The following is a 27,929-nucleotide window of genomic DNA, read 5'->3' on the forward strand; positions in this document are numbered from 1 at the left end:
TCTCTCTCTCTCTGTGTCTCTATCTCTCCCTCTCTCTCTATCTCCCTCTCTCTCTCTCCCTCTCTGTCTCTCTCTCTCCCTCTCTCTCTGTCTCTCTCCCTCTCTCTCTCTCTCTGTCTCTCCCTCTCTCTCCGTCTTGCTGTCTCTGTCTCTCTCCCTCTCTGTCTCTCTCTCTCTCTCTCCCTCTCTCTGTCTCCCTCTCTCTCTGTCTCTCCCTCTCCGTCTTGCTGTCTCCGTCTCTCTCCCTCTCTCTCTCTCCATTCCCATCTCCCCCAGAAGCTAACACGAAGAAATGGGATTGAAACTCTTCAGTATTATATTCTGTTGAAAGGTTTTATATTTTCCTTTTCAACACAGTTAATTCTATTTGAATCACAGAACGATACAGCACAGAAGGAGGCCATTCGGCCCATTGTCCCTGTGCTGGCTCTTTGAAAGGTCTATCCCATTAGTCCCACTCCCCCTGCTCTTTCCCCATTGGCCTGCAAATTTTTCCCCTTCAAGTATTTCAACAGTTTCTCCTTATTTACTCGATCAAAACCGTTCATAATTTTAAACACCTCGATTAAATCTCGACAGAGAGAGAGAGAGAGAAACTGTTTCCAGTGGCAGGAGGGTCGGTAACCAGAGGACACAGATTTCAGATAATTGGTGAAAGAACCAGAGGGGGAGATGAGGAGAATGTTTTTTTACGCAGCGAGTTGTGATGATCTGGAATTCACTGCCTGAAAGGGCGGTGGAAGCAGATTCAATAATAACTTTCAAAAGGGAATTAGAGAAATACTTGAAGGGGAAAAAATCATGGGGAAAGAGCAGGGACTAATTGGAGAGCACTTACAAAGGGCTTGCACAGGCACGATTGGCCAAAAGGCCCTCCTGTCCTGTATCATTCTGTGATTCGATGAAATGTAAATGGGAATAACTCTGCCTTCACTTCCTGGGGGAATTGAGTCTGTGATTTGCAGTGAAACAATTTTATCGAACTAGTTATTACAAGAAGTTTAGCCCATGGCAGTGCCTCAGATCTGGTCCATTACAAGCCTCTGGATGGAGTGAGTTCTTATAATGTCGTGTAGGGTCATCGAGAGGCATTTCTCCCGGGCCTTTCACCACCTCAGGACGTCCCAAAGCGTTTTACAGACAATGAAGTACTTTTTTTTTGAAGTGTGGTCACTGTTGTAATGTAGGAAATGCAGCAGCCAATTTGTGCACAGCAACATCCCACAAACAGCAATGTGATAATGACCAGATCATCTGTTTTTTTAGTGATGTTGGTTGAGGGATAAATATTGGCCCCAGGACACCGGGGAGAACTCCCCCTGCTCTTCTTCCAATAGTGGCCGTGGGATCTTTTACATCCACCTGAGAGGGGCAGACGGGGCCTCCGACAGTGCAGCGCTCCCTCAGTACTGACCCTCCGACAGTGCAGCGCTCCCTCAGTACTGACCCTCCGACAGTGCAGCGCTCCCTCAGTACTGACCCTCCGACAGTGCGGCACTCCCTCAGTATTGACCCTCCGACAGTGCGGCGCTCCCTCAGTACTGACCCTCCGACAGTGCGGCGCTCCCTCAGTACTGACCCTCCGACAGTGCGGCGCTCCCTCAGTACTGACCCTCCGACAGTGCGGCGCTCCCTCAGTACTGACCCTCCGACAGTGCGGCGCTCCCTCAGTACTGACCCTCCGACAGTGCGGCGCTCCCTCAGTACTGACCCTCCGACAGTGCGGCGCTCCCTCAGTACTGACCCTCCGACAGTGCAGCGCTCCCTCAGTACTGGCGCCGGGAGGTGTGACACCATTTTGAATGGGACATAATTTTCCGATGTTGCTTTTGCCAAGGTGTTAACACTGAGTGTAACTCGTTGTAGAGGAGGTTGGAGCCGATTGGGAGAACTGTTGGGGCTGAAACCGAGGCCCCGTCTGCCCCTCTCGGGTGGATGTAAAAGATCCCACGGCCACTATTGGAAGAAGAGCAGGGGGAGTTCTCCCCGGTGTCCTGGGGCCAATATTTATCCCTCAACCAACATCACTAAGTAAAAGATAGATAAGCTTAACTGGCCATTCGTCTCGTTTGCGGTATGTGGGATCTTGCTGTGCTCTGTGTATGGGGCTCAGTACCTCCCCAGGCCGGACAATTGGATCCCCCTACTCTATAAGAAAGAGAAAGGAGAGCTGGGACAGGGTGAGGAGGAGTGATTGATTCCAGAGTGTTGCTCTCCCCTCCATTCACAATTATTCATTAATGATCCTGTTCGTGGAGCAGATGGAAGGAGAAGTTATTAAACAAACCGAAACCATGTCCCAGTCGGCAGGAAAAAGAGGATAATTCCCGAGTCGTCACTTCACCCTGCTGAGAGACTCGAACCCCACCCTGAATGGGGCAGTCCCTCTGTTTAACGCTGGAGTGGGCCTCGAACTCACAACCTTCAGACCCAACGGTATAGACAGGGTTACCCACTGAGTCAGGGCTGACTATACAATCCAGGCCGATACTCCCAGTGCGGTACTGAGGGAGCGCAGCACTGTCGGAGGGTCGGTACTGAGGAAGCGCCGCACTGTCGGAGGGTCAGTACTGAGGGAGCGCAGCACTGTCGGAGGGTCAGTACTGAGGGAGCGCAGCACTGTCGGAGGGTCAGTACTGAGGGAGCGCAGCACTGTCGGAGGGTCAGTACTGAGGGAGCGCCGCACTGTCGGAGGGTCAGTACTGAGGGAGTGCAGCACTGTCGGAGGGTCAGTACTGAGGGAGTGCTGCACTGTCGGAGGGTCAGTACTGAGGGAGTGCCGCACTGTCGGAGGGTCAGTACTGAGGGAGTGCAGCACTGTCGGAGGGTCAGTACTGAGGGAGTGCTGCACTGTCGGAGGGTCAGTACTGAGGGAGTGCCGCACTGTCGGAGGGTCAGTACTGAGGGAGTGCAGCACTGTCGGAGGGTCAGTGCTGAGGGAGCACTGCACTGTCGGAGGGTCAGTACTGAGGGAGCGCCGCACTGTCGGAGGGTCAGTACTGAGGGAGTGCTGCACTGTCGGAGGGTCAGTACTGAGGGAGTGCCGCACTGTCGGAGGGTCAGTTCTGAGGGAGCGCCGCACTGTCGGAGGGTCAGTACTGAGGGAGCGTCGCACTGTCGGAGGGTCAGTACTGAGGGAGCGCCGCACTGTCGGAGGTGCCGTCTTTTGGATGAGGTCCTGTCTGCCCTCTCAGGTGGATGTAAAATATCCCATGGCCAGTATTGGAAGCCGAGTGGGGAGGTGCCTTGTCTTACATCACTCTCTCAAGTGACAACCCCCTTCCCAACCCCGAAATAAAAGGGCAACAGATCAGCCGGTCTCTCATCTGGCTGCTGGTGGGATCTTGCTGTGCTGAAAAATGGCTGTGGTTGAATGGGTTAATTGGTTGGCCCGTTTCCCGGAAGGGGACGGGGCCCGAGGTAAACGAGAAGGACACGCTCCCAACGCAAACCGATAACACGAGGCAGCCCGGGGCAGAGTTTGAAATCGGAGAACTCCTCGAGGAGTGTCCAGATGACCTCCTCCAAACACATTCTTTCCCAGTACCTCAAAAACCATCATTCTCCTCCCTCAGGAAACCAGCTGCCGCCTTCCCCGACACTACAGTGACGACACTTCAAAAAGCACGGCCTTGGCCGAAAAGGTGGGACAGAAATGGGAGCTGCTTTCCTTTCTGTTTGGACGTTGTCTCCTTTTGTTGTGGGGGTGGGCGAGGCTGAGAGGGGTCCCTGTCCTGATCGTGCGGACGGCGTTAGGGGGACTGGGTGGGCTGCGTTGGGCACTGCGTGGCTCTGGAGTGGGAGCAGACGGTAATCGGTGTGTGCCGGAGGCTGGGGCTGCTTCGAGACTGCGTGTCCCAACAGGTAAACCTCCCTGGCAGAGCATAAAACGAAAGCACGCCAAACTTGAAAGGACTGTGTGGGAACAATAATAATTAACGGCAGGAATAAACGTCACAGAGAGGTTCAGTCTCCATCACCTTCCAGTCTGGTCCCAGATTTTCAGTGGTTGTTTTGGGGTTAATGTAATTTCACCTCAACTTTCTTTACCTCTTCCCCTCCTCTCCTGAAGATACTGACTCTCCCTGGGGTACAGGTCCCCTCCTCTCCTGAAGGTGCTGACTCTCCCTGGGGTACAGGTCCCTTCCTCTCCTGAAGGTGCTGACTCTCACTGGGGTACAGGTCCCCTCCTCTCCTGAAGGTGCTGACTCTCACTGGGGTACAGGTCCCCTCCTCTCCTGAAGGTGCTGACTCTCACTGGGGTACAGGTCCCCTCCTCTCCTGAAGGTGCTGACTCTCACTGGGGTACAGGTCCCCTCCTCTCCTGAAGGTATCGACTCTCCCTGGGGTACAGGTCCCCTCCTCTCCTGAAGATACTGACTCTCACTGGGGTACAGGTCCCCTCCTCTCCTGAAGATACTGACTCTCACTGGGGTACAGGTCCCCTCCTCTCCTGAAGGTGCTGACTCTCACTGGGGTACAGGTCCCCTCCTCTCCTGAAGGTACTGACTCTCACTGGGGTACAGGTCCCCTCCTCTCCTGAAGATACTGACTCTCACTGGGGTACAGGTCCCCTCCTCTCCTGAAGGTGCTGACTCTCACTGGGGTACAGGTCCCCTCCTCTCCTGAAGGTACTGACTCTCCCTGGGGTACAGGTCCCCTCCTCTCCTGAAGGTGCTGACTCTCCCTGGGGTACAGGTCCCCTCCTCTCCTGAAGGTGCTGACTCTCACTGGGGTACAGGTCCCCTCCTCTCCTGGAGGTACCGACTCTCACTGGGGTACAGGTCCCCTCCTCTCCTGGAGGTACTGACTCTCACTGGGGTACAGGTCCCCTCCTCTCCTGAAGGTGCTGACTCTCCCTGGGGTACAGGTCCCCTCCTCTCCTGAAGGTACTGACTCTCCCTGGGGTACAGGTCCCCTCCTCTCCTGAAGGTGCTGACTCTCCCTGGGGTACAGGTCCCCTCCTCTCCTGAAGGTATCGACTCTCCCTGGGGTACAGGTCCCCTCCTCTCCTGAAGATACTGACTCTCACTGGGGTACAGGTCCCCTCCTCTCCTGAAGGTACTGACTCTCACTGGGGTACAGGTCCCCTCCTCTCCTGAAGGTGCTGACTCTCCCTGGGGTACAGGTCCCCTCCTCTCCTGAAGATACTGACTCTCACTGGGGTACAGGTCCCCTCCTCTCCTGAAGGTGCTGACTCTCACTGGGGTACAGGTCCCCTCCTCTCCTGAAGGTGCTGACTCTCCCTGGGGTACAGGTCCCCTCCTCTCCTGAAGGTGCTGACTCTCACTGGGGTACGGGCACCACAGGCCAGGGTTGGGACCTGGGGCCTGCTATGGGTGGGTGTGTGTGGGTTGGCAGGGGGGCGGTTGTCCCACACCGGGTGTGATCTGGGACCCGTGCGGCCCACCTGCCCCTCGGTGAGCCCGGTGTGTATTTTGAGAGTGGCTGTTGACAGGTGTTGAATTCCAGGCCAAGGTTTCTGCTTGCACTCCCTTACAACCACAGGCACGTAGCCTGAGGTAACCATGGGAACAGTGGCTCGGTCTGAAAGCCTTCCAGTTGACTGTTTGGGAGCTGTTGTGCCAACAAAACTTCTTACTCACCGGCCTAGCCTTCGCCCCAAGTCATGAACCCTTCTCCAGTATCATAGAATCATAGAATCATAGAAGTTTACAACATGGAAACAGGCCCTTCGGCCCAACATGTCCATGTCGCCCAGTTTATAACACTAAGCTAGTCCCAATTGCCTGCAGTTGGCCCATATCCCTCTATACCCATCTTACCCATGTAACTGTCCAAATGCTTTTTAAAAGACAAAATTGTACCCCCCTCTACTACTGCCTCTGGCAGCTCGTTCCAGACACTCACCACCCTTTGAGTGAAAAAATTGCCCCTCTGGACCCTTTTGTATCTCTCCCCTCTCACCTTAAATCTATGCCCCCTCGTTATAGACTCCCCTACCTTTGGGAAAAGATTTTGACTATCTACCTTATCTATGCCCCTCATTATTTTATAGACTTCTATAAGATCACCCCTTAACCTCCTACTCTCCAGGGAAAAAAGTCTCAGTCTGTCCAACCTCTCCCTATAAGTCAAACCATCAAGTCCCGGTAGCATCCTAGTAAATCTTTTCTGCACTCTTTCTAGTTTAATAATATCCTTTCTATAATAGGGTGACCAGAACTGAACACAGTATTCCAAGTGTGGCCTTACTAATGTCTTGTACAACTTCAACAAGACATCCCAACCCCTGTATTCAATGTTCTGACCAATGAAACCAAGCATGCCGAATGCCTTCTTCACCACCCTATCCACCTGTGACTCCACTTTCAAGGAGATATGAATCTGTACTCCTAGATCTCTTTGTTCTATAACTCTCCCCAACGCCCTACCATTAACGGAGTAGGTCCTGGCCCGATTCGATCTACCAAAATGCATCACCTCACATTTATCTAAATTAAACTCCATCTGCCATTCATCGGCCCACTGGCCCAATTTATCAAGATCCCGTTGCAATCCTAGATAACCTTCTTCACTGTCCACAATGCCACCAATCTTGGTGTCATCTGCAAACTTACTAACCATGCCTCCTAAATTCTCATCCAAATCATTAATATAAATAACAAATAACAGCGGACCCAGCACCGATCCCTGAGGCACACCGCTGGTCACAGGCATCCAGTTTGAAAAACAACCCTCGACAACCACCCTCTGTCTTCTGTCGTCAATCCAATTTTGTATCCAATTGGCTACCTCACCTTGGATCCCATGAGATTTAACCTTATGTAACAACCTACCATGCGGTACCTTGTCAAAGGCTTTGCTGAAGTCCATGTAGACCACGTCTACTGCACAGCCCTCATCTATCTTCTTGGTTACCCCTTCAAAAAACTCAATCAAATTCATGAGACATGATTTTCCTCTCACAAAACCATGCTGACTGTTCCTAATCAGTCCCTGCCTCTCCAAATGCCTGTAGATCCTGTCCCTCAGAATACCCTCTAACAACTTACCCACTACAGATGTCAGGCTCACCGGTCTGTAGTTCCCAGGCTTTTCCCTGCCGTCCTTCTTAAACAAAGGCACAACATTTGCTACCCTCCAATCTTCAGGCACCTCACCTGTAGCTGTCGATGATTCAAATATCTCTGCTAGGGGACCCGCAATTTCCTCCCTAACCTCCCATAACGTCCTGGGACACATTTCATCAGGTCCCGGAGATTTATCTACCTTGATGCGCGTTAAGACTTCCAGCACCTCCCTCTCTGTAATATGTACACTCCTCAAGACATCACTATTTATTTCCCCAAGTTCCCTAACATCCATGCCTTTCTCAACCGTAAATACCGATGTGAAATATTCATTCAGGATCTCACCCATCTCTTGTGGTTCCGCACATAGATGACCTTGTTGATCCTTAAGAGACCCTACTCTCTCCCTAGTTACTCTTTTGCCCTTTATGTATTTGTAGAAGCTCTTTGGATTCTCCTTTGCCTTATCTGCCAAAGCAATCTCATATCCCCTTTTTGCCCTCCTGATTTCTCTCTTAACTCTACTCCGGCAATCTCTATACTCTTCAAGGGATCCACTTGATCCTAGCTGCCTATGCATGTCATATGCCTCCTTCTTCTTTTTGACGAGGGCCTCAATCTCCCGAGTCATCCAAGGTTCCCTACTTCTACCAGCCTTGCCCTTCACTTTATAAGGAATGTGCTTACCCTGAACCCTGGTTAACACACTTTTGAAAGCCTCCCACTTACCAGACGTCCCTTTGCCTGCCAACAGACTCTCCCAATCAACTTCTGAAAGTTCCTGTCTATCCAGGCTGGGCCTCCAAGAGCCCAGGATTTAACCTTTGACCCTCCCCGAAAGCTGCAGGCCGTTTCTAAGACACTTCATGAACGGGCAGGTGCTGGAATGTTCCGGATGAATCTTTGTGCTGAGGACGAGGCCTGTCGGAGGGGCACCGCATTCCAGGGACCCCCCCCCCCCGCTCTCCACCCACCCGGTCCCATTTCAGGCCTATCCCCAGCGCCGAAGCCCTGTTCGATATTCCCATCGCCACCTCACGGATTAAAACTCAACCATGACTTGAGGCGTCATCAGAGATGAGGAGGGGCTGGGGAGGGGGGAGGGGGGCAGGGTAACTCGGTAACCCCAGGTCCGTGCCCCCACCACCCCCCCATAGGCCCAGACGTGCTTTAGGTTTAGTGTTGCTACTCGGTCACCAAGTCTCGATAGCAATGAGTGTAAGAGTTGAGGTAATATTCAGTGTGTTTATTGGCCCCCTGCCTCAGCCCATCTGCTGCTGAAACTCCCGTCCGTGCCTTTGTTACCTCCAGACTGGACTATTCCAATCCTCTCCTGGCCGGCCGTCCATCTCCCACCCTCCGTAAACTTCAGCTCGTCCAAAACTCTGCCCCCACCCCCCCGTATCCTAACTCGCACCGAGTCCCGTTCACCCATCACCCCCTGCGCTCGCTGACCTACATCGGCTCCCGGTCAGGGAACGCCTCGATTTAAAAATTCTCATCCTTGTTTTCAAATCCCTCCATGGCCCTCGCCCCCCCCTCCCTATCTCTGTAACCTCCTCCAGCCCTACAACCCTCCGAGATCTCTGCGCTCCTCCAATTCTGGCCTCTTGTACCATCCTTGATTTCCATCGCTCCACCATTGGCGGCCGTGCCTTCAGCTGCCTGGGCCCTAAGCTCTGGAATTCCCTCCCTAAACCTCTCCGCCTCTCTCTCCTCCTTTAAGATGCTCCTTAAAACCTCCCTCTTTGACCAAGCTTTTGGTCACCTGCACGGTGACCTGGAGCAGGAACCCAAGCCGACTTTCTCCCTCCTTCGCCGAGGGTCACCGAGGGCAATTGTCGGGTTCCCTGGATGAGCGTAGGCCGGGGATGAGGCCTGGGCCTTTCCTGCTGTGTGTGGGGCTCAGTCCCCACACCGAGTTGGGTATTTACAAATTGAGCCACAGGAGGAGGGGGAGGAGGAAGTCCGTTCAATGGAGAGGTTGAGTCATTGTATTGTTTCCCACGTAACAGGCAGAGATTGTCGCCAGCGAAACGCCTGACAAAACACCCAGGGCCATGAGAAGGGAGAAGTGAGAGAGCTGACAGGGAACTTGAGTTAATCACTGCCTGGTTCCTCTCCACTCTCCCAGCCTCTCGGTCACTGAGGAACAGGGCACAGTGCGATCGTCTCCCAGCAACCCGGGTACAGCAACTGGTCCAAGGGAGATCAGAACACAAACGGGCATCGCTACCTTCAGTACCAGGTTAGCAGCTGCATGGCTCTCTCCCTCTCCACGAGCTCCGGTCCCTAACCTCCGACTCCATCCCTCTCCCCGGCTGCCCTCTGAGGCTGAACCACACTGTCCGTAACCTCACCGTCCTCTTTGACCCTGAGATGAGCTTCTGACCCCATCTCCGCTCCATCACCGAGACCCCCGACTTCCACCTCCGTAACCCCGCCCGTCTCCGCCCCCTGCCTCAGCCCATCAGCTGCTGAAACCCTCATCCATGCCCTTTACCTCCAGACTTGATGATTCCAATCCTCCCCTGGCCGACCTCCCATCTCCCACCCTCCGTAAACTTCAGCTCATCCAAAACTCTGCCCCCCCCTCCCCCCGTATCCTAACTCCCCCCGAGTCCCGTTCACCCATCACCCCCTGCGCTCGCTGACCCACACTGGCTCCCGGTCCGGGAACACCTCGATTTTAAAATTCTCATCCTCGTGTTCAAATCCCTCCATGGCCCCTCGCCCCCCTCCCTATCTCTGTAACCTCCTCCAGCCCGACAACCCTCCGAGATCTCTGCGCTCCTCCAATTCTGGCCTCTTGCCCATCCCCGATTTCCATCGCTCCACCATTGGCGGCCGTGCCTTCAGCTGCCTGGGCCCTAAGCTCTGGAATTCCCTCCCTAAACCTCTCCGCCTCTCTCTCCTCCTTTAAGACGCTCCTTAAAACCTCCCTCTTTGACCAAGCTTTTGGTCACCTGTCCTAATATCTCCTTATTTGGCTCGGTGTCAAATTTTGTCTGATTTACGATCCTGTGAAGCGCCTTGGGACGTTTTACTACGTTAAAGGCGCTGTATAAATGCAGGTTGTTGTTGTTGGAGTATTTGATGGGACAGTGTAGAGGGAGCTTTACTCTGTATCTAACCCTGTACCTGCCCTGGGAGTGTTTGATGGGACAGTGTAGAGGGAGCTTTACTCTGTATCTAACCCGTGCTGTACCTGCCCTGGGAGTGTTTGATGGGGCAGTGTAGAGGGAGCTTTACTCTGTATCTAACCCTGTACCTGCCCTGGGAGTGTTTGATGGGACAGTGTAGAGGGAGCTTTACTCTGTATCTAACCATGTACCTGCCCTGGGAGTGTTTGATGGGACAGTGTAGAGGGAGCTTTACTCTGTATCTAACCCTGTACCTGCTCTGGGAGTGTTTGATGGGACAGTGTAGAGGGAGCTTTACTCTGTATCTAACCCTGTACCTGCCCTGGGAGTGTTTGATGGGACAGTGTAGAGGGAGCTTTACTCTGTATCTAACCCTGTACCTGCTCTGGGAGTGTTTGATGGGACAGTGTAGAGGGAGCTTTACTCTGTATCTAACCCGTGCTGTACCTGGAGTGAATGCGAAAGACATCTCACAAACTTGGCAGATGTCATTTGAAGATTTGTCTGAAGAGACACAGAGACAGTTTAGAAAGTGTGACCTGGTTTTGGGAGTTATTTGATGTGTAATGAACACATGAGCTGTGTTGGTTTGCTTGATGTCAGTGGTCCATTGATGGAGTTGCTGACTGGCACTCTCTCTCTCTCCCACGCTATGATGTATCACAGTCTCACTTCTGCTTTATTTTCCTCCCTGCCTGTTTATAACGTCAGCGACTCCAGGTCAAAGCTGATGCATTTCTTATGGTGCCAGGATTATCACAGGCTCGAGGGGCTGAATGGCCTGCTCCTCTTCCAGAGGAGAGAGAGAGACGAAGCAAAATGGTCACGTCAACATGGTTGTGAGAATCCTGCAGTGGTTGAGTGCCTGGTATGGGGACTGAGGCATATTGAGCAGGAAAGGCTCAAGCTCCACCCCCAGCCTGTGCTGTGTAGGCCGATCTCCCCCGGAGTGGGGCCGAGCCAGTGGAGGGATGGGTTTCAATGGGAGAGTTGGGGGACTAGAGGGACAGTGAATGGGAAGGGGTTTGGTCCATTGGGATTGTGTACAATGGGAGTGAATGGGAAGGGGTTTGGTCCATTGGGATTGTGTACAATGGGAGTGAATGGGAAGGGGTTTGGTCCATTGGGATTGTGTACAATGGGAGTGAATGGGAAGGGGTTTGGTCCATTGGGATTCTGTACAATGGGAGTGAATGGGAAGGGGTTTGGTCCATTGGGATTGTGTACAGTGGGAGTGAATGGGAAGGGGGTTTGGTCCATTGGGATTGTGTACAATGGGAGTGAATGGGAAGGGGTTTGGTCCATTGGGATTCTGTACAATGGGAGTGAATGGGAAGGGGTTTGGTCCATTGGGATTGTGTACAATGGGAGTGAATGGGAAGGGGTTTGATCCATTGGGATTGTGTACAATGGGAGTGAATGGGAAGGGGTTTGATCCATTGGGATTGTGTACAGTGGGAGTGAATGGGAAGGGGTTTGGTCCATTGGGATTGTGTACAATGGGAGTGAATGGGAAGGGGTTTGATCCATTGGGATTGTGTACAATGGGAGTGAATGGGAAGGGGTTTGGTCCATTGGGATTGTGTACAGTGGGAGTGAATGGGAAGGGGTTTGATCCATTGGGATTGTGTACAGTGGGAGTGAATGGGAAGGGGTTTGGTCCATTGGGATTATGTACAATGGGAGTGAATGGGAAGGGGTTTGGTCCATTGGGATTGTGTACAATGGGAGTGAATGGGAAGGGGTTTGATCCATTGGGATTGTGTACAGTGGGAGTGAATGGGAAGGGGTTTGATCCATTGGGATTGTGTACAATGGGAGTGAATGGGAAGGGGTTTGGTCCATTGGGATTCTGTACAATGGGAGTGAATGGGAAGGGGTTTGGTCCATTGGGATTGTGTACAATGGGAGTGAATGGGAAGGGGTTTGGTCCATTGGGATTGTGTACAATGGGAGTGAATGGGAAGGGGTTTGGTCCATTGGGATTCTGTACAATGGGAGTGAATGGGAAGGGGTTTGGTCCATTGGGATTGTGTACAGTGGGAGTGAATGGGAAGGGGGTTTGGTCCATTGGGATTGTGTACAATGGGAGTGAATGGGAAGGAGTTTGGTCCATTGGGATTCTGTACAATGGGAGTGAATGGGAAGGGGTTTGGTCCATTGGGATTGTGTACAATGGGAGTGAATGGGAAGGAGTTTGATCCATTGGGATTGTGTACAATGGGAGTGAATGGGAAGGGGTTTGATCCATTGGGATTGTGTACAGTGGGAGTGAATGGGAAGGGGTTTGGTCCATTGGGATTGTGTAAAATGGGAGTGAATGGGAAGGGGTTTGATCCATTGGGATTGTGTACAATGGGAGTGAATGGGAAGGGGTTTGGTCCATTGGGATTGTGTACAGTGGGAGTGAATGGGAAGGGGTTTGATCCATTGGGATTGTGTACAATGGGAGTGAATGGGAAGGGGTTTGATCCATTAGGATTGTGTACAGTGGGAGTGAATGGGAAGGGGTTTGGTCCATTGGGATTGTGTACAATGGGAGTGAATGGGAAGGGGTTTGGTCCATTGGGATTGTGTACAATGGGAGTGAATGGGAAGGGGTTTGATCCATTGGGATTGTGTACAGTGGGAGTGAATGGGAAGGGGTTTGATCCATTGGGATTGTGTACAATGGGAGTGAATGGGAAGGGGTTTGGTCCATTGGGATTCTGTAGAATGGGAGTGAATGGGAAGGGGTTTGGTCCATTGGGATTGTGTACATTGGGAGTGAATGGGAAGGGGTTTGGTCCATTGGGATTCTGTACAATGGGAGTGAATGGGAAGGGGTTTGGTCCATTGGAATTGTGTACAATGGGAGTGAATGGGAAGGGGTTTGGTCCATTGGGATTGTGTACAATGGGAGTGAATGGGAAGGGGTTTGGTCCATTGGGATTCTGTATAAAGGGAGTGAATGGGAAGGGGTTTGGTCCATTGGGATTGTGTACAATGGGAGTGAATGGGAAGGGGTTTGATCCATTGGGATTGTGTACAGTGGGAGTGAATGGGAAGGGGTTTGATCCATAGGGTTTGTGTACAATGGGAGTGAATGGGAAGGGGTTTGGTCCATTGGGATTGTGTACAGTGGGAGTGAATGGGAAGGGGTTTGGTCCATTGGGATTCTGTACAATGGGAGTGAATGGGAAGGGGTTTGGTCCATTGGGATTGTGTACAATGGGAGTGAATGGGAAGGAGTTTGGTCCATTGGGATTGTGTACAATGGGAGTGAATTGGAAGGGGTTTGATCCATTGGGATTGTGTACAATGGGAGTGAATGGGAAGGGGTTTGGTCCATTGGGATTGTGTACAATGGGAGTGAATGGGAAGGGGTTTGGTCCATTGGGATTGTGTGCAATGGGAGTGAATGGAAAGGGGTTTGGTCCATTGGGATTCTGTACAATGGGAGTGAATGGGAAGGGGTTTGGTCCATTGGGTTTCTGTATAAAGGGAGTGAATGGGAAGGGGTTTGGTCCATTGGGATTGTGTACAATGGGAGTGAATGGGAAGGGGTTTGGTCCATTGGGATTGTGTACAATGGGAGTGAATGGGAAGGGGTTTGGTCCATTGGGATTCTGTATAAAGGGAGTGAATGGGAAGGGGTTTGGTCCATTGGGATTGTGTACAATGGGAGTGAATGGGAAGGGGTTTGATCCATTGGGATTGTGTAGAGTGGGAGTGAATGGGAAGGGGTTTGATCCATTGGGATTGTGTACAATGGGAGTGAATGGGAAGGGGTTTGGTCCATTGGGATTGTGTACAGTGGGAGTGAATGGGAAGGGGTTTGGTCCATTGGGATTGTGTCCAATGGGAGTGAATGGGAAGGGGTTTGGTCCATTGGGATTGTGTACAATGGGAGTGAATGGGAAGGGGTTTGGTCCATTGGGATTGTGTACAATGGGAGTGAATGGGAAGGGGTTTGGTCCATTGGGATTCTGTATAAAGGGAGTGAATGGGAAGGGGTTTGGTCCATTGGGATTGTGTACAATGGGAGTGAATGGGAAGGGGTTTGATCCATTGGGATTGTGTACAGTGGGAGTGAATGGGAAGGGGTTTGATCCATAGGGATTGTGTACAATGGGAGTGAATGGGAAGGGGTTTGGTCCATTGGGATTGTGTACAGTGGGAGTGAATGGGAAGGGGTTTGGTCCATTGGGATTCTGTACAATGGGAGTGAATGGGAAGGGGTTTGGTCCATTGGGATTGTGTACAATGGGAGTGAATGGGAAGGGGTTTGGTCCATTGGGATTGTGTACAATGGGAGTGAATGGGAAGGGGTTTGGTCCATTGGGATTGTGTACAATGGGAGTGAATGGGAAGGGGTTTGATCCATTGGGATTGTGTACAATGGGAGTGAATGGGAAGGGGTTTGGTCCATTGGGATTGTGTACAATGGGAGTGAATGGGAAGGTGTTTGGTCCATTGGGATTCTGTATAAAGGGAGTGAATGGGAAGGGGTTTGGTCCATTGGGATTGTGTACAATGGGAGTGAATGGGAAGGGGTTTGATCCATTGGGATTGTGTACAATGGGAGTGAATGGGAAGGGGTTTGATCCATTGGGATTGTGTACAATGGGAGTGAATGGGAAGGGGTTTGATCCATTGGGATTCTGTATAAAGGGAGTGAATGGGAAGGGGTTTGGTCCATTGGGATTGTGTACAATGGGAGTGAATGGGAAGGGGTTTGATCCATTGGGATTGTGTACAGTGGGAGTGAATGGGAAGGGGTTTGGTCCATTGGGATTGTGTACAGTGGGAGTGAATGGGAAGGGGTTTGGTCCATTGGGATTCTGTACAGTGGGGGTGAATGGGAAGGGGTTTGATCCATTGGGATTCTGTATAAAGGGAGTGAATGGGAAGGGGTTTGGTCCATTGGGATTGTGTCCAGTGGGAAGGAGTTTGATCCATTGGGATTCTGTAGAATGGGAGTGAATGGGAAGGGGTTTGGTCCATTGGGATTGTGTCCAGTGGGAAGGGGTTTGGTCCATTGGGATTGTGTCCAGTGGGAAGGGGTTTGGTCCATTGGGATTGTGTACAATGGGAGTGAATGGGAAGGGGTTTGGTCCATTGGGATTGTGTCCAGTGGGAAGGGGTTTGGTCCATTGGGATTGTGTCCAGTGGGAAGGGGTTTGGTCCATTGGGATTGTGTACAATGGGAGTGAATGGGAAGGGGTTTGGTCCATTGGGATTGTGTCCAGTGGGAAGGGGTTTGATTCTGATGCCGTTGTTCCCGTTCGTGTTCCTTGCCATAGGATGCAGGAGGAGCCAATTTACGATGCCCCTGAGATGCCATGTGCCCACCAGCCGACGCACAAACCCTCGCTCACCAAAGTCAGTGTTCTGGACCGACTGATCTTCACCCACTCCGTCTGGCTGCAGCTCACCATGAACTCGGCAACTTCACTACACATCCTCCAGCGGGAGAACCCTGGTGTATGTATCTACAACTTCCTCCGTTCCTCCACCTCCCCGGGCGTTCTCCTCCCCGAGGGTGCCGGGGTGGGGGGGTGGAGGGTGTGGTTACGGGTTCTACGGGGGCACTGGCCGCCGCCCCCCCCACCCCCCCTCCATAGTTCCTCGTGTGAGACAAATGGCGGGCTGCACAGATTTGGCTATTTGACTACGCGGGCCGTCACGGCACGGCGCCGTCCTGCCCTCTCCCGGCGATGCGCGCACTTTCCAGCAGGGGGGGGGGCGCTGCATGGGTGATCAGGAGCAGGAACCCTGGGCACTGAGGCCAACTCTCGCCCCAGGGTGGGGGTCACGTGGAGCCTGGGATTTTCCTGCTCGGTCGGACCTAGTTACACTCGAACATTAACCAGACGGAGGGAACTTGTTTCCCAATTGAGCTCTCAGAACAACAGTGAGGCCCGAGTTGATATAGAGTCACGACTCTCCTGTGGGATTAGTCAGTGTGCCCTGTCCTTACACTTAAAAACTTTGTAATCCTCAAACTCTGGAGTGTCTACTTTTTTAAAAAGCCCCTTGAACTCAGTGTGTCTGTGAGGAAGGTGGGGACGAGCAGGCCTACACTGACACCAGGTGGACAGGGCGGGTGTAGCAGCTCCTAACCTCACTCTCCATTTATCGACCTGCGTCCAACCTGCTCAGTCCCTTTATTGTTCTCGCACTTCAAAGAATTTGAATTACCCGACAATATAAATTAAGGAAGATTTATCACACAGCAAAGTGGGAGTTTAGTGCTGAATAGATTAAATGAGCAGGTAATTTGAATTAAAGAGTGATTTTTAAGACCGCAGGATGTCCCAGAGCGCTTTAAGTGACTTTGAGTTGAGTGATGGACAACAATTTGCATTTATATATAAAATATAATGTAGTAAAATGTATTTAATATTAGTATTTAATGTAGTAAAACGTCCCAAGGCGGTTCAACCATCTATCATCTCGTAAATGCTTTCTTTGATACATTAAATGTCTTCCACTTGCTATTCATGTCAAAGCTCCCTTTCTGTCACAGGTCAGGTGTCACAGGTCAGGTGTCACGCTGTGCAGTGCATCCCCCTAACTCATTATGATCGAATCCCACAGGACATTACGAGTGATGTTTCGCCCAGGCCGGCACTCGCTGCAAGTGTCACACTTACTTCCTGTCACAGTTTCCCTGTCGCACTTGGTGTTGATTTGCCCTCCTCGGCCGCCAGCTCGTTGTGAGCAATGCCACGGGTGATCTGCGAGCGTGGCCCTGAAAGGCTGGCGTACAGGACAAACTTACAGTCGGCGTCGCGCTTACTTCCTGTCACACTTTTGCTGTCACACTTTGCCGATTTCATCACACTGAATTTGACGGCTTTTGGATGGTGAGCAATGCCACGGGAGGTCGGCTAGCCTGCTGGTAAAATCGCCCCAAACTTGCCCTGCGTGTCGCGCTTACTTCCTGTCACACCTTTGCTGTCACACTTTGCTGATTTAACCAAACTGAATATGACTTTTGTCCAGCCACCGTTAATCTCAGTGGGCCCTATAATTACACATTGACGGTGGGGGGGTTAATTTTAACCCCCTGGCATTAACGGGGAGTGGGGGGCATTGGCCTCACAGTGCCTCTATATCCTTTTTGTAACACGGAGACCAGAACTGTGCACGGTAACTCCCAGTGCAGTCTAACCGAGGTTCGATACAAGTTTAACATAACTTCTCTGCTTTTTAATTCTATCCCTCTAGACATGAACCCCAGTGTTTGATTTGCTTTTATTCTGGCCTCATTAACCTGCGTCGCTGCTTTTAGTGATTTGTGTATCTGTACCCCCAGATCCCTCTGCTCCTCTGTCCCATTTAGACTCTGAATGACGATAATGCCACTGGTTGATGTGCCTTAAAGAGACATTCCCTCTTGAGGAATTCTGTGCTGTGTATTTTTTTTTTGCCTTAATCGCTCTGCCCCTTTAATAACGAGCGTGCTGCCCCCCTCCCCCCCATGACAGATTTTCCTGGTGCGGAAGTCGGGGACGTCCCAGAAGAAGGTTCTGTCGGTCAGACTGTTGGACGACAGTGACCCCTCCTTTGTGCACGATTTCACCATCAACGAGGACACCAGCAACACGAGTGAGTGGATTCAGCCCGTCACCCCCGTTCTAGAAGGTTCTCCCGGAGTGTGTGCCCCCCCCACCCGATACCTTGTACCCCCACAGCTCCCGGCCGTTGGCACTGGCTGAATGTTGTACCAGAACAGACTGGCACCGTTCTCTCCGCCGGCAGCCCGGCTGATTAAAGTGCCCCCCTCACCTCCCCCAGTCTGTGCTGGGTTGGCTGGTGTCAGCGAGTGGGGGAGGGGCAGGTGTAAGGGCTAAGGAAGGGAGGTGGGGGGGCATTAAGCCAGGGTCCCCGCTCCTGCTCACTATCCAGCAACCCCTGCTGGGCAGTGCGTGCGTGCAGACGTCGGGGGAGGGCAGGGCTGTGATGCACTCCATGGTGGAACATCCTGTCACCATTCACTGTCTGGGCTCACACTCCAAGACTGGCCATTGGGCTACTCGATATACTGGGTTAGTGTGTCACTGGGTTAGTGTCATACTGGGTTGGTGTGTCACTGGGTTAGTGTCACACTGGGTTGGTGTGTCACTGGGTTAGTGTGTCACTGGGTTAGTGTCACACTGGGTTGGTGTGTCACTGGGTTAGTGTCACACTGGGTTGGTGTGACACTGGGAGGGTGTGTTGGTATGTCACAGTGTATTAGTATGTCATGGTGTATTAGTGTGTCACGTTCTGTCTGTGTTAGTGTGTCAGTGTGTCACGGTATCAGTATGCATCATGGTGTGCTTCACAGTGTCAGTGTGCCTGTTTACTAGTGACACGGCGTGTGTCACGGTGTGCCTGTTTACTAGTGTCACGGCGTGTGTCACGGTGTGCCTGTTTACTAGTGTCACGGCGTGTGTCACGGTGTGCCTGTTTACTAGTGTCACGGTGTGCCTGTTTACTAGTGTCATGGCGTGTCACGGTATGCCTGTTTACTTGTGTCACGGTGTGCCTGTTTACTTGTGTCACGGCGTGTGTCATGGCGTGTCACGGTGTGCCTGTTTACTTGTGTCACGGTGTGCCTGTTTACTTGCGTCATGGTGTGCGTCCGGTGTGCCTGTTTACTTGTTTCACGGCATGTGTCACGGCGTGTGTCACGGTGTGCCTGTTTACTTGTGTCATGGTGTGTGTCACAGCATGTGTCACGGCGTGTGTCATGGTGTGCCTGTTTACTTGTGTCATGGCGTGTGTCACGGCATGTGTCGCGTTGTGCCTGTTTACTTGTGTCACGGCGTTTGTCACGGTGTGCCTGTTTACTTGTGTCATGGCGTGTGTCACGGCGTGTGTCACGGTGTGCCTGTTTACTTGTGTCACGGCGTTTGTCACGGTGTGCCTGTTTACTTGTGTCATGGCGTGTGTCACGGCATGTGTCGCGTTGTGCCTGTTTACTTGTGTCACGGCCTTTGTCACGGCGTGTGTCACGGTGTGCCTGTTTACTTGTGTCATGGCGTGTGTCACGGTGTGCCTGTTTACTTGTGTCATGGCGTGTGTCACGGTGTGCCTGTTTACTTGTGTCATGGCGTGTGTCACGGCGTGTGTCACGGTGTGCCTGTTTACTTGTGTCATGGCGTGTGTCACGGCATGTGTCGCGTTGTGCCTGTTTACTTGTGTCATGGCGTTTGTCACGGTGTGCGTCACGGTGTGCCTGTTTACTTGTGTCACGGCGTTTGTCACGGTGTGCCTGTTTACTTGTGTCACGGCGTGCCTGTTTACTTGTGTCACGGCGTGTGTCACGGTGTGCCTGTTTACTTGTGTCATGGCGTGTGTCACGGCGTGTGTCACGGTGTGCCTGTTTACTTGTGTCATGGCGTGTGTCACGGTGTGCCTGTTTACTTGTGTCATGGCGTGTGTCACGGCGTGTGTCACGGTGTGCCTGTTTACTTGTGTCATGGCGTGTGTCACGGCATGTGTCGCGTTGTGCCTGTTTACTTGTGTCACGGCGTTTGTCACGGTGTGCGTCACGGTGTGCCTGTTTACTTGTGTCATGGCGTTTGTCACGGTGTGCCTGTTTACTTGTGTCACGGCGTGTGTCACGGTGTGCCTGTTTACTTGTGTCACGGCGTGTGTCACGGCGTGTGTCACGGTGTGCCTGTTTACTTGTGTCACGGCGTTTGTCACGGTGTGTGTCACGGTGTGCCTGTTTACTTGTGTCACGGCGTGTGTCACGGTGTGCCTGTTTACTTGTGTCACGGCGTGTGTCACGGTGTGTGTCACGGCGTGTGTCACGGTGTGTGTCACGGCGTGTGTCACGGTGTGCCTGTTTACTTGTGTCACGGTGTGTGTCACGGTGTGTGTCACGGCGTGTGTCACGGTGTGCCTGTTTACTTGTGTCACGGTGTGCGTCACGGTGTGTGTCACGGCGTGTGTCACGGTGTGCCTGTTTACTTGTGTCACGGCGTGTGTTATGGTAAGCGTCACGGTGTGCCTGTTTACTTGTGTCACGGTGTGTGTCACGGTGTGTGTCACGGCGTGTGTCACGGTGTGCCTGTTTACTTGTGTCACGGTGTGTGTCACGGTGTGTGTCACGGCGTGTGTCACGGTGTGCCTGTTTACTTGTGTCACGGCGTTTGTCACGGCGTGTGTCACGGTGTGCCTGTTTACTTGTGTCACGGTATGTGTCACGGTCTGTGTCACGGTGTGCCTGTTTACTTGTGTCACGGTGTGCGTCACGGTGTGCCTGTTTACTTGTGTCACGGTGTGTGTCACGGTCTGTGTCACGGTGTGCCTGTTTACTTGTGTCACGGTGTGTGTCACGGTGTGCGTCACGGTGTGCCTGTTTACTTGTGTCACGGTGTGTGTCACGGTGTGCGTCACGGTGTGCCTGTTTACTTGTGTCACGGTGTGTGTCACGGTGTGTGTCACGGTGTGCCTGTTTACTTGTGTCACGGTGTGTGTCACGGTGTGCGTCACGGTGTGCCTGTTTACTTGTGTCACGGTGTGTGTCACGGTCTGTGTCACGGTGTGCCTGTTTACTTGTGTCACGGTGTGCGTCACGGTGTGCCTGTTTACTTGTGTCACGGTGTGTGTCACGGTGTGCGTCACGGTGTGCCTGTTTACTTGTGTCACGGTGTGTGTCACGGTGTGTGTCACGGTGTGTGTCACGGTGTGTGTCACGGTGTGTATCGTGTGTGTCAGTGTATTGAAAGTCCTTCTATTCTCTTCCAGCCTTCTCTCTGGAGGGGTCCGGTGTCACTTTTGGTGATCTCTTCCACCTGATCTCCTTCTACTGTGTGAGCAGGTGAGGGGCCAATGGTACCGGGGCCCGGGGCGGGGGCGCGGGCGTGGGCCCGAGGCAGGTGCGTGCGTGTGGGCCCGGGCCGGGGGCGTGGGCGTGGGCCCGGGCCGGGGGCGTGGGCGTGGGCGTGGGCCCGGGCCGGGGGCGTGGGCCTGGGGCAGGTGCGTGCATGTGGGCCGGGGGCGTGGGCATGGGCCTGGGGCGGGGGCGCGGGCGTGGGCCTGGGCCAGGGGCGTGCGTGTGGGCCCGGTGGGGGGGGGCGTGGGCCCGGGGCGGGGGCGCGGGCGTGGGCCCGGTGGGCGTGGGCGTGGGCCCGGGGCGGGGGCGTGCGTGTGGGCCCGGGGCGGGGGCGGGGGCGTGGGCCCGGTGGGGGGGGGCGTGGGACCGGGGCGGGGGCGTGCGTGTGGGCCCGGGATGTTCAGGCTAAACTCCCTGCAGTAACTTGTGATCCCCCCGCCACTCCCTCCCAGCAATTTGGGGGAGTGTCTCAGGAGGTGGGGGGAGGGTTCAGAGCAGATCACCCCTTAATCTTCTACACTCGAGGGAATACAAGCCCAGTCTCTGCAACCTGTCCTCGTAATTTAACCTTTTTAGCCCCGGCATCATTCTGGTGAATCTGAGCTGCCCCCCTCCAAGGCCGACACTCCCAGTGCCAGTACTGAGGGAGCGCTGCACTGTCGGAGGGTCAGTACTGAGGGAGCGCTGCACTGTCGGAGGATCAGTACTGAGGGAGCGCCGCACTGTCGGAGGGTCAGTACTGAGGGAGCGCCGCACTGTCGGAGGGTCAGTACTGAGGGAGCGCTGCACTGTCGGAGGATCAGTACTGAGGGAGCGCCGCACTGTCGGAGGGTCAGTACTGAGGGAGCGCCGCACTGTCGGAGGGTCAGTACTGAGGGAGCGCTGCACTGTCGGAGGGTCAGTACTGAGGGAGCGCCGCGCTGTCGGAGGGTCAGTACTGAGGGAGCGCCGCACTGTCGGAGGGTCAGTACTGAGGGAGCGCTGCACTGTCGGAGGATCAGTACTGAGGGAGCGCCGCACTGTCGGAGGGTCAGTACTGAGGGAGCACTGCACTGTCGGAGGGTCGGTACTGAGGGAGCGCTGCACTGTCGGAGGGTCAGTACTGAGGGAGCGCCGCGCTGTCGGAGGGTCAGTACTGAGGGAGCGCCGCACTGTCGGAGGGTCAGTACTGAGGGAGCGCCGCACTGTCGGAGGGTCAGTACTGAGGGAGCGCCGCGCTGTCGGAGGGTCAGTACTGAGGGAGCGCCGCGCTGTCGGAGGGTCAGTACTGAGGGAGCGCCGCACTGTCGGAGGGTCAGTACTGAGGGAGCGCCGCACTGTCGGAGGGTCAGTACTGAGGGAGCGCCGCACTGTCGGAGGTGCCGTCTTTCGGATGAGACGTTAAACCGAGGCCCCGTCTGCCCCTCTCAGGTGGATGTAAAAGATCCCACGGCCACTATTGGAAGAAGAGCAGGGGGAGTTCTCCCCGGTGTCCTGGGGCCAATATTTATCCCTCAACCAACATCACTAAAAAAAACAGATGATCTGATCATTATCACATTGCTGTTTGTGGGATCTTGCTGTGCGCAAATTGGCTGCTGCGTTTCCTACATTACAACAGTGACTACACTTCAAAAAAAAAGTACTTCATTGGGTGTAAATCGCTTTGGGACGTCCTGAGGTGGTGAAAGGCCCGGGAGAAATGGGAGTTGTATTCTGTTATTGGTGCCTCTCACTCTGTGACACTGACCAGCCTTGTCGATCTTTGATTTATTGAAGGGATGTGTTACCGTTCACTCTGAAGCTCCCACAAGCGATCGCGACAGCCCGATCTCACAAACGTCTGAAAACAATCTCACACTTGGGGATCGGTGAGTAACCCCAACATTCTCCTCCATCTTCATCTACCTCCCGAGCGAGGGGTCCCCCCCAAAAACCTCCCCTCGCCCGACAGCCCACAGCCTAGCCTTCCAGGAGGGGGTCCCTGGACAGTAATCGGGGAGGGAGGGGGGTTGCGGGGGGGGGGTGGGGTGGGTGGGCGCAGGAGCCCCAAGTCTACACACAAAGGGTGGGAGAAGTTTGGAATTCTCTTCCGCAAACGGCGATTGATGCTCGCTCAATTGTTAATTTTAGGTCTGGGATTGAGCGTTGACCAGAGGGATTAAGGGATATGGGGCTGAGGCGAGTGGATGGAGTTAGCTCACAGATCAGCCGTGATCTCGTTGAACGGCGGAACAGGCTCGAGGGGCTGAATGGCCTCCTCCTGTTCCGATATTCCCGCTCCGTGCGTGGGGGCTCAGCACTAGGCCCGGAATGGAGCCTGGGCCTTTCCTGCTCTGCGTGCGTGTGTGCGCGTGCGTGAGAGTGACGCCGGGGCTGGACGTTGACTGACTGTGCGGCCTCCGCGGGTCTGTCTCCTCGCGAGGCGGTGGGTGTGGGCCTGACTAACTCACTCACTTGGCGTCCTCCGTAGAATTCTGGAACTCGGCGCTGAACGTCCGGGAGCAGCTGGAGGAGGGAGGAAGCGAGTCGCCTCAGGAAACCAACAGCCCGGGGAGAGGGGAGGCGGAGGAGTCGCCCCTTAATCGGCCGTGGCCCCTGAAGACCCGTCCCCCCAGGGAGCTCTGTCGCCACAGTCAGAACGGGGCGCTCTGCTTCGTGAACCCCCTCTTCCTGGAGGAGCACTGCAAGGTCAAGAGGTCGCAGTTCAAGCGTAGCTTCAAGGTCAGGGTCTCGACCGAGACCTCCAGCCCCCTCTCCCCGCCCACCGAGCCCCCTCCTCCCGTGCCCTTCGGGGGCCCCCCGGAGAGCGCCCCCCAGCCCGGGACGCCAATGGCCTCTTCGTCCTCGGACGACGACACGTCCTACCAGCAGCCCAGGCCTCCGATCCCCCCGCCTCGCCTGAAGAAGAAGCAGAGGTCACAGGCCAAGGGAGCGGGCCCTGCCCTCTCGCCCACCGCCGAGGAAGAATATCGGGTGCCCACCCCCGTGACCCTCCACTCACCGGGCCGCGGGGACCCGCCGGAGTCACCGTTGGCCTCGCTGGGGGAGGCGGAGGCCGACCGGAGGCTGAGCAACGCCAGTTCGTCCAGCGAGTCGGAGGTTGAAGGTCTGGGCCTCATCTACGGCGGCCCCCTGCCTCCCATCAGCGAGCTGGATGCCCAATCCCTCAGCAGCGAGGAGGAGGAGGAGGAGGAGGAGGAGGTGGGCCAGGCGACAGACGACCCCCGACCCCCGACCCCCAAGACCCGGAGGAGTCACAGCGTGGGCTGGATGGTCCGCGCCCGATTCCAGAAAGTGAGCCGAGTCTTCAGCTCGTTCGGCAGCCCCGGGAAGAAGATGGTGCAGAGCATCGAGGCCCGCTCGCGAGACCAGCGCACCTACCTGGGTGGCCTGGTGCAGGACTTCCTGGGCGCCCTGCAGGAGGGCAGAGGACCCTACACCTCCAGCGGGGAGCTGCTGCAGTCCCTCCGGCAGTTCATGACCCACACGAAGCTCCTCCTGCTCCACAGCTCCGAGCTGGATCCTACCTTTGACATTTTCATCGAGGAAGAGGAGAAAGGTGAGCAGGGAAACGGAGGCCCAGAGCCCTGGTCATGTCCTCCCGTCAAGCCAATTAATTCCTTTTTGAAGTGTAACCTTGCATAATCTAGAGTCTAGAGCACAGAAACAGGCCATTCGGCCCCACTGGTCTATGCTCCACACGAGCTCCCACCCTCCCTACTCCATCTCACCCTATCCCCATATCCTTCTATTCCTTTCTCCCTCATGTGTTTATCCAGCTTCCCCTTAAATCCATCCACACTATTCACCTCAACCACTCCATGTGGGAGTGAGTTCCACATTCTCACCACTCTCTGGGTAAAGAAGTTTCTCCTGAATTCCCGATTGGATTTATTAGTGACTATCTTATATTTATGGCCCCTGGTCTCCCCCACAAGTGGAAATATCTTCTCTACGTTTACCCTATCGACCCCCTTCATAATCTTAAAGGCCTCTGTCAGGTCGCCCCTCGGTCTTCTCTATTCTAGAGAAAAGAGCCCCAGCGTGTTCAGCCTTTCCTGATCTTTATAACCTCTCATATAAAGACCTCCTCTCATTCTACATTTTAGCAGCCCCCGCTCTGGTCAGCCCTCCTCTTCTCTCTTGTTCCTCTTAAGCTCCAGTTCCCTCCTCCTACACACTCTTCCTCCTCACTGCGAGGCTCCTCACCCCATCCCCGACACTAACTCCTCCTCCTCCTCCCTGCATCTGAACCTTGAGGGACCCCTCCCCTCCCTCAGCCTTCCCTTCCTCCCACAATCTGCAGCGTGGCATCGACTAACCACCACTTCCAACGAAGCCCCACCCCTGAGACTTGTCGGAGGTGCCGTCTTTCGGGATGAGACGTTAAACCGAGGCCGTGTCTGCCCCTCTCAGGTGGATGTAAAAGATCCCACGGCCACTATTGGAAGAAGAGCAGGGGGAGTTCTCCCCGGTGTCCTGGGGCCAATATTTATCCCTCAACCAACATCACTAAAAAACAGATGATCTGGGTCATTATCACGTTGCTGTTTGTGGGATCTTGCTGTGCACAAATTGGCTGCTGCGTTTCCCACATTACAACAGTGACTACACTTCAAAAAGTACTTCATTGTCTGTAAAACGCTTTGGGCCGTCCTGAGGTTGTGAAAGGCCCGGTAGAAATGGGAGTTTTTCTTTCTTAACCATCTCTCACTTTCCCTCTTCTTTCTTTCTCTTTGTCTCTTTGTTTTTCTGTTTCTCCCTTTCTTTCTCTCTTTTCTATCTCTCTTCTCTCTCCCTTTCACTCTTCCATTTTCTTTCTTTCTCTATTTCTCTTTCTCTCTTTCCGTCTGTCTCTGTTTCTCTGTTTCTTTCTCTCTGTCTCTCTTTCCTTTCTCTCTCTTTCTCCCTCTCTCTCTTCCCTCTCTCTCTCTTTCCTTTCTCTCTCTCTCTGTCTCTCTCTCTCTGTCTCTCTTTCCCTCTCTTTCTTTCTCTCTCTCTCTCTCTTTCTCTCTATCTCTCTTTCCTTTCTCTCTCTCTTTCTCTCTCTCTTTCTCCCTCTCTCGCTTCTCTCTCTCTCTTTCCTTTCTCTCTCTCTCTCTCTTTCCTTTCTCTCTCTGTCTCTTTCCCTCTCTTTCTTTCTTTCTCTCTCTCTCTTTCCTTTCTCTCTCTCCCTCTCTGTCTCTCTCGCTCTTTCCCTCTCTTTCTTTCTTTCCCTCTCTCTCTCTTTCTTTCCCTCTCCTCATCTACTCTTTCCCACCCTCCCTTGTGTCCTGCACCCTGCGTTCTTCGGTCCTGTGCAGTGCGGGGACCGAAGACAATGGCTGATATTGGCTCCTTGCCTCCCGCAGATCACTGGCTGGAGGTGGCCATGCACAAGTGTGTGCTGAAACCCCTGAAACGATACCTCAACACCTGCCTGCGGGACTTCCACACGGCCGATGGCTCCCTCCAGCAGGTGAGGGAGAACCTGCTGCTAGTGAGGCAGGCTGGGCCTCAGAGCCTGGGAGTGCGGGTCAGTGCTCCCGAGATCGGCACAGTGGAGAAGATCAAACAGAGGTTCATAATAATGCAGAAAACCTACTCCCCAATCAAGAAGGTGAACTTCCTCCTGCAAGCCTGTAAACTGATCTACGAGAGGGTGAACGGCCGAGAAGGTACAGCACGGGTTAGATACAGAGTAAAGCTCCCTCTACACTGTCCCATCAAACACTCCCAGGGCAGGTACAGGGTTAGATACAGAGTAAAGCTCCCTCTACACTGTCCCATCAAACACTCCCAGGGCAGGTACAGGGTTAGATACAGAGTAAAGCTCCCTCTACACTGTCCCATCAAACACTCCCAGGGCAGGTACAGGGTTAGATACAGAGTAAAGCTCCCTCTACACTGTCCCATCAAACACTCCCAGGGCAGGTACAGGGATAGATACAGAGTAAAGCTCCCTCTACACTGTCCCATCAAACACTCCCAGGGCAGGTACAGGGTTAGATACAGAGTAAAGCTCCCTCTACACTGTCCCATCAAACACTCCCAGGGCAGGTACAGGGTTAGATACAGAGTAAAGTTCCCTCTACACTGTCCCATCAATCACTCCCGGGGCAGGTACAGGGTTAGATACAGAGTAAAGCTCCCTCTACACTGTCCCATCAATCACTCCCGGGGCAGGTACAGGGTTAGATACAGAGTAAAGCTCCCTCTACACCCCCAGTTATATCCCTCAGTTTAACGCAGCGGGTGTTTCAGTCAGACACATGCTGTCCAACTTTGGGTTAAGGGAGGGAGTGCTGTGTTTGGTGATGTCCCTGGTTCAGTCAGGACTCTTCCTTCTGAGCATTCAGTCAGTAGTGACACACCATGGTCCTGGTGTCAGGCCCGGTGATCATCCTGCCCACCATCCGGTTAATCCTGCCGGCGGGCGGGCACTGCCTGTGATAGGGTGAGATGAAGAGGGGTGGGACTCGGCTCGTGTGGAGCACAAACACCGGCATGGACCAGTGGGGCCGAATGGCCTGTTTCTGTGCTGTGGACTCGATGGAATTGCATGAATCCCACCACCTGCCCCCAGAGAAGGGTCGGGGCTTTCGGGGCAGGAGTTAGAGAATTGCTGCGACCAACCCGCTGGTGCTCGGCCGCTCATTACGTTGCTCGTACCTGCTCACTCGGTTACCCTCTGAGCCGTACAGTGACTGAGGAGGGAAGCCTATTTTGTGCGTCTCGCTGGTTGAATAACGCTGCTGGCGTGTTACGTCATGGGTAAGAGTGCCGTATTCCTTTGCCTTGCCGCTTACAGGGGAACCCTTCGGCGCTGATGACTTCCTGCCTACGATGTCGTACATCATCGCTCAGTGCGACCTGCCGGAGCTGAGCATGGAGGTGGAATACATGATGGAGTTACTGGGCCAGTCTGAGCTGATGGGTGAAGGTAGGGAGGACAGCCTGGGATTTCAACCC

General features: G+C 53.8%; 1 protein-coding gene across 2 annotated transcripts in view; it reads left to right on the forward strand.

Moving 5' to 3' along the window:
- The window catches only part of LOC137319104 (ras and Rab interactor 2-like), a 35,200-nt gene that overhangs the window by 736 nt on the left and 6,535 nt on the right, over window positions 1–27,929 (forward strand). Inside the window, exons 1-8 of one of the 2 annotated variants that reach the window (XM_067981467.1) lie at window positions 9,133–9,282; window positions 15,463–15,643; window positions 17,653–17,773; window positions 20,909–20,981; window positions 22,755–22,846; window positions 23,449–24,537; window positions 26,330–26,635; window positions 27,769–27,900. In XM_067981467.1, coding sequence (XP_067837568.1) covers window positions 15,464–15,643; window positions 17,653–17,773; window positions 20,909–20,981; window positions 22,755–22,846; window positions 23,449–24,537; window positions 26,330–26,635; window positions 27,769–27,900 — 1,993 coding nt within the window. In that variant the 5' untranslated portion in view covers window positions 9,133–9,282; window position 15,463. Of the gene's footprint in view, window positions 1–9,132; window positions 9,283–15,462; window positions 15,644–17,652; window positions 17,774–20,908; window positions 20,982–22,754; window positions 22,847–23,448; window positions 24,538–26,329; window positions 26,636–27,768; window positions 27,901–27,929 lie in introns of those variants that run through there. The other variant, XM_067981466.1, reaches the window with a different exon arrangement.

This window comes from Heptranchias perlo, unplaced genomic scaffold (genome assembly GCF_035084215.1).
Source record: "Heptranchias perlo isolate sHepPer1 unplaced genomic scaffold, sHepPer1.hap1 HAP1_SCAFFOLD_731, whole genome shotgun sequence".
Taxonomy (NCBI): domain Eukaryota; kingdom Metazoa; phylum Chordata; class Chondrichthyes; order Hexanchiformes; family Hexanchidae; genus Heptranchias; species Heptranchias perlo.